The 6,223-nt window shown below is 36.6% G+C and overlaps 1 protein-coding gene across 10 annotated transcripts in view; it reads right to left on the bottom strand.

Moving 5' to 3' along the window:
• LOC110107264 (vacuolar fusion protein MON1 homolog) overlaps window positions 1-6,223 on the bottom strand; it is a 63,046-nt gene that overhangs the window by 29,851 nt on the left and 26,972 nt on the right. For all 10 annotated transcript variants that reach the window (XR_002304335.2, XR_003700302.1, XR_003700303.1 and 7 more), the window contains exons 7-8: window positions 4,863-4,995; window positions 1,164-1,255 (exon numbers count right to left, since the gene is read on the bottom strand). Coding sequence is in view for 5 of the 10 variants with exons in the window: in XM_028693735.1 (XP_028549568.1) it covers window positions 1,164-1,255; window positions 4,863-4,995 (225 nt within the window). In the remaining 5 variants the exon portion in view is untranslated. The remainder of the gene's footprint in view (window positions 1-1,163; window positions 1,256-4,862; window positions 4,996-6,223) is intronic.

Below are 6,223 nucleotides of genomic sequence, written 5' to 3'. Positions count from 1 at the left end.
ATATGAGTTGGCTGAGTTGAGCTGAGTGGGAGTGAGTCAGTGAGTGAGCTGAGCTGAGTGGGTAGTCTTAGGTTTAAGTGGGCTGAGTGGCTGAGTTGACTGAGTCGGGGCGAGTTGAACTGAGTTAGGGCTGAGTGGCTTTATTTGAGTGAGGATAAGAGGGGGATCGGGCAGAGTGGAGAGGAGCTCGACGGGTTCGGCCAGGTAGAGTTCGGTGGAGAGCTTGCTCGTGGGATTTGCGAACGAGAGAGGGGGCTCGGGCTGGAGTCGGAGGAGGCAAGGTAGGTCGGTTTCTCTCCCTTTCCCTCTCTCTCTCTCAGCCGACGGGTATGGGTGCGGGATGTGGAGGTGGCTCGGGATGTGAGGCTTAGATCGGAGACTTGGGAAGGAAGTTGGAGGTCGGTCGTTGGGAGTGGAAGAGAGCAGTTCGAACGGGAGAAGAGATCGTGAGCGTGGGAGAGTTTCGTGTGAGCAGCCAAAAGAGCGGCTTCTTCGTCTCCTATTTAACGACACAAAAAGAGTCCGATTCAACGGAACTCCTGCAGGAATCGCGGAGAAGCGACACTAGCGGCGCCGATTTCAGCTGGATTTGTGGCAGAATTCGTGGATCCCATGGATTACAGCCGGTATGCATTCGTTTCATTCAATTTTGGATATTATATGGAGGTTAACAAGCATTATAGGATTTTGATGTCGAGAAAAGTATAACTAGAATAATATTTTTGGTTCAGTAGCATAACAGTTGTTTAGACAATAAATCCTTATATTAATAAGCGTAACTCTATGAATAGTTTAAAAGATTTGTATGCATAAACAAATTATTTTTTGAAAAACTATGAGTACAAAGAATTCTATAGTTCAATTTCTTTGAGGTTCAACATCTATAACATCAGGATTCATTGTAAATATAGCAAAAATACACTCTGAATTAGTAAATTGACATCAGAAACATAATTACAAACAAAAGAATGATTTGAACGTACATCAAGTGTTTGCGACAATCCAATTTCATGAATATCATCATACAAAAAATCAAAGTCGTAATGACTATTTCAGTTATAATATTGATCAAACCAATTAAATCACTTTATCAAATTGCTTAGTCACTTAATCCTAGCAAACTAAGAGCACACTAGATTCCCACAAAGAGATTCTTCACATACCTGAAAGACTCCGTAGACAATATGAAATTTGAGAGTAAGAGCATGTCATCTGGATGGAGAGATGCTTTTTGAGCTCCAACAAGACTGACAACCTATATAGGTTAAAAAAAATCACATGACAATGCAATCAACTTGGAAAACTCACTCCAATCATGAACACAGGACCAAAATATTGGTGCATTTGTAATAGAAACTAATGTGAAGTATAATTACTACATTCAATAAGCAACGAAATGCAAGCCCAGTGTGTATAACGGTATAAGGATTGATTGTTCTATCTTAAGCAAACAAAACTTGAAGAAAAAACAAGTTTTACAAGATGAATAATCAAACAGTGATATAATCTTGAAAAAGATAACATGTTCTCCAATCACAAGAGCTAGTTCAAAGAAATAATTTTACAAAGCAGAAAAAATGACTTCTTACCATGAGCAAAGTGCAATCAAAAGTAGATTGCATTCTTAAATGTCTTTTAAGAAGATTAATGCGGACATCCGACGATGGATGATATTCAAAGGAAGAGTCGAAGATCGACAGGCGAGATCACTCCGTTTTATTTATTAATTGTATTTTGATTTAATTTTACAATTATTCTTTTTTACCCTTTTTATTTAAGAGTCTTGTCTTATGTAAGCCCAATGGGCAAATTTGTCTTTTAGTTTCTTTTGAGGCCTATATATAGAGGCTCCTTCTCTTGTATTAGGTAAGATGAAATTATAATAAGAATTTGTGTTCTGCACTTGTGTTCTTGTGGGAGAACGTTAGTGAGATTCCTATGAGAAGTAATCGGAGTTTTCACTAGCCGCAGGATGGGTCCGAGATCATGACTTGAATTCCCTTAGAGAAGGACAACATATCACCCGTCAGTCTTCGGAAGAGTCCAAAGCTCATGGTTTTGTCTTCTTTTTTTAATTATTCTCCTCATTTTCCTAACCGCCACTTCCCCATCTCTCTTTCTTCTATTGGCCGAAAACTCCACCCAAACCCTAGGCCAAAAGACATCCAACCGCCGGCCCAACCCCCTTCCCAAGGCCACCGGCCATCATCCATCCCTTGGCTCCAAGATTCAAAATCTGGCATTCAAATCCTTTCCTAAATTAGCTCCATTTAATTTTGGAAACTATTTAAATTCATATTCAGTTGAATTTGAATTTTACTTCCTAAATGAAGAAAACTATTTTAGGTTAGTCCTTCAAATCATGCAATTTTGAAATTTAAATAGGAGTTGATTTAAATCCACTTTCCTATTTTAAAATTCTAAATATAGCACATTTAACCCCTCATATCAATCACCCATAATCATGCTAGTTGTCAACCCTAACCCCGTTCCTATTTCCTATTTCCCTCCACTTTTCAAATTGATTATTGAAGGCATTCCTTATTTGATGCATCTTAAGTTTGGAAAGTTTTTAAATTCAAATTTAAATTAATTTGAATTTGAAATTCCTTCTTGAAATAGGATGAACTATATTAGGTGGCTTTCCTTAACTCTCTCAATTTGAATTTAATTAAACACCTGACATAATTCCTCTTTCCTTATCTTAATAATTCAATTTTGGAAATTCCTTAAGTCCACATTCATCATATGTGGATAGATTCACCGTATGTGGACGCCTTCCCTTTTTCCCCTCTTTTGGCCGACCCCCTTCGTTCTACATCAGAATGTTATGTTTATATCATTTAGTTACCAAAAAAAAAAAAACAATACAACTTCAAGACCACAACAAGAAAAACAACATCAAGCCTTTATTCCACTACGTGAGGTCAGCTACATGAATCATTTTTCTCCATTGTCTTGTTAAAAGTCAAGTTCTCATTTAAATCTAATAAAGAAATGTCATTTCTAAAATTTTCTAATCAATTCTATGTAGGTCTACCTCTACCTTTCCTAACATAAGCCAAATCTAATACATCTACTCCCCTAATCTGGTCATTGGAGGGCCACCATTTTATGTGACAAACCATCTAAGTAAAATCTCTCTAATCTTATCTTTCACTAGAGCTACTCCAACCTTTTCAGGTATATGCTCGTTCTGTATCCTATCTCTAAGAATAAAGCCACTTATCCATCTGAGAGCATCCTCATCTCTGCAACACTTAACTTAATATTATGTTTCTCTTTTAATTACCACCATTTTGCACCATAAAGCAATGCAGGTCTCACCACCATCTTATAGAATTTTCCCTTAAGTTTGAGGGGCACTTTTTAATTACACAACAAGCCCAATGCATTTGAATTCTACTAATAATATATCCATCAATTTCACCATCACTCTGAACAATAAACCTGAGATATCTAAAACGTGTACTCTTATTAATAACTTGATCGCCCAAAGTCATAGTCACCCCACTACATCTATTACTACTAAAATTGCACTCCATATATTTGACTTTAAATCTACTCAAATGAAAACCTTTAGACTCTAAGGTTGATCTCCATAATTCAAGTTTACTTTCAACTCCCTATCTAGTCTTATCAACAAGAAGAATATCATCAGGAAAAAAAAACTTACACCAGGGTAAATGTCTAGTGAGAACATCCATGACTAAAGCAAAAAGATATGAGCTTAAGGCTAATCCTTGATGTAATCCAACTGAAATAGGAAAATACTTGTGTTTGAACACAAGTAACAGCTCCTGCATACATATCTTTAATGATTTAAATATAAGCATTATTAACCCCTTTTTCTTTACTAGAACTCTCCATAGCACTTCTCTTGGAACTTTATCATATGTTTTTTTCTAAATCAATAAATATCATATGTAGATCCTCATTCTCTATATAATTCTCCCTTAAACCTCTTAATAAATGTATAGCTTCCATAGTAAACCTACCCGGTATGAATCCAATTTGATTTTGAGAAACATTAGTAACACATCATAACCTATGCTCCATAACTCTCTCCCATAATTTTAAAGTATGACACATTAACTTAATTCATCTATAATTCGCACAATCTTGTGCATCACTTTTTTTCTTAAAAATAGGAATCAACACACTCATTCTTGTTAGATGTTGGTTATTATTTTAAATATTAATTCTGTTTTTACTTTAAGTCTTTGTTTTAGGCTATTTTACTTTTTAACCCTTTTGGATTGTTTAGTATAAATAGGAGTGACTTGTAAGAGATGTGAATGAATAAAATTCAATTTTATTTTTCTTCCAAAAACTATGAGCTCTATCCCTCTCTCTCCAGCAGAGAGTTGTTGGCTCTCAGTCCATGCAGGAAAACCACGCTGCGGTGGTGCCAAAGGGAGACCAACAGTGGAAGAGAGCAAGGAGTTGTTGTTGGACCGACGGTGCCAAAGGGAGATCAACAGTGGAAGAGAGCAAGGAGTTGTTGTTGGACCGACGATGCAGGAAATCAATATCTCTTCTAGGTTTGTTTTTCCAACAATTCTCTACTTATAGATTAGTAACTGCTTAACACCGCTATATCATCATAAATGGTTATCAGAATTTTTAAATACAAAGCAGTGAGATGAATTTCAGACCTCAAGCTCAAGTGTATCACAATGCGCAAAGGTCTTAAATATAAGAATCCTAAATATGAAGCTCTTCAATCAGCTTTCCATCTGACATGAAACTTCAGCTATAAAATTTTAAACGGACTAACAACTCAATTAATGATCGTTTGAAAAGAAAGTTTGCAGGGCAGGGAGCGAAAAAAGAAACAGGGTAAAAGACTTTCTACTAACTTTATGCCTGCACATCAATATTGCAAATAGAACACCGGAGTCAGCAACATCCTGCAGTATTGCAACGGCAGCTTGTCTTGTGGAATAAGCAAGCGGGAGGCATGTGTATGCATGGAGAAATGTGGCAGGATTCCTATAAACAATGAAAATCAATAAGAGAAACATCAGATGGGTAAATTAGTAATTTATGCTAAATGAGGAGGTATGATAGTAAATAATAACACTGATTTCTTATTAAACCTAGAAACAAAAAGCATGGGACAGTAAAAATACCTCATTAAAGCAAACAGGGAACAAGAAAATTCAGCAAGCAAGAATTTTACTTGCTTGAAAAGAAAACAGGCCCTTCTTTCGATATTCAAGGCCCATGTTTTCATCATCCAGAACAGAAAACAATGACTTTTAATCAGTTTTTACTTTTTAGCTCCATATCTGATAGACCACTTTTCAAATGAGCCCAAAAAAGACAACTAAAAAATAAAGTACTTTATGGATGTAATCAGCATAACTAAGTTTTCTATACAAATTTTTTTTTTTTTAAAAAGCGCCTATTCACTTCAACATGAATGGTTTTGCAATGGCTTTCTTGGAAGCCTGATGGGGACATCAGCTCGTGGAAGGTTTATCAGAGGCGTAGCTGCCGATCTACGGCCAAGATCTAGTCCTTATATTTCTGAGTATTTATGTTATTCATGTATTTTTCTATTTGCATGTGTCATGTATTTGTTTTTATTATTTTTTCCAGTTGTACCATTTTAATGGGGAATGTCGTATGTAAGCCCAAAGGGCAATATTGTCTTTTCTTTTCTTGAGTCCATGTACTTGGCTATTTATAGCCTCATGCCTTGTGTTTTGAAGTTAATGAATGATTATGAAAATTTTCTTGCACTTGTTCTTGAAGCTTAAGAGAGAGCTTGAGAGAGAGAGAGTTAAAGAGCTTGGTGGAGCCTAAGGATAATCCACCCGTCATACCCAACAATCACCACCGATGGCTCTTGGTTCTCCTTCCCTTTCCCTCCCTTCCCATTACCACCACCACCGGCCAACCTCCCTTCTCACCCGACTTCCCCCCTTCTTCCCTTAACAATCCCACGGCAACCCTTACCCGAGCCCATGCCGCCGGCCATATCCTCCTAGCTGCCGGCCTCCCTTGGGTTTCCCTTCCCTCCCCTTCTTTCCTTTATTTCCTAGTATGGATTGAATATAATTGGGAAGAATTTTGAACTCAAATCCAAATGATTTAAAATTCAAAATATTTCCTAATATACAAAATTTATTTTAGGAAAGTCTTAAAAAAAATCAATTTACATTGATTGGATTTTTATTTGCCTTCCCTAATTTATGAATCCCAAGTTAGCAAG

This window comes from Dendrobium catenatum, unplaced genomic scaffold (genome assembly GCF_001605985.2).
Source record: "Dendrobium catenatum unplaced genomic scaffold, ASM160598v2 fragScaff_scaffold_43, whole genome shotgun sequence".
Lineage (NCBI taxonomy): Eukaryota > Viridiplantae > Streptophyta > Magnoliopsida > Asparagales > Orchidaceae > Dendrobium > Dendrobium catenatum.
The sequence above is the reverse complement of the archived record's forward strand: the minus strand, read 5'-3'. Positions and strand labels throughout refer to the sequence as shown.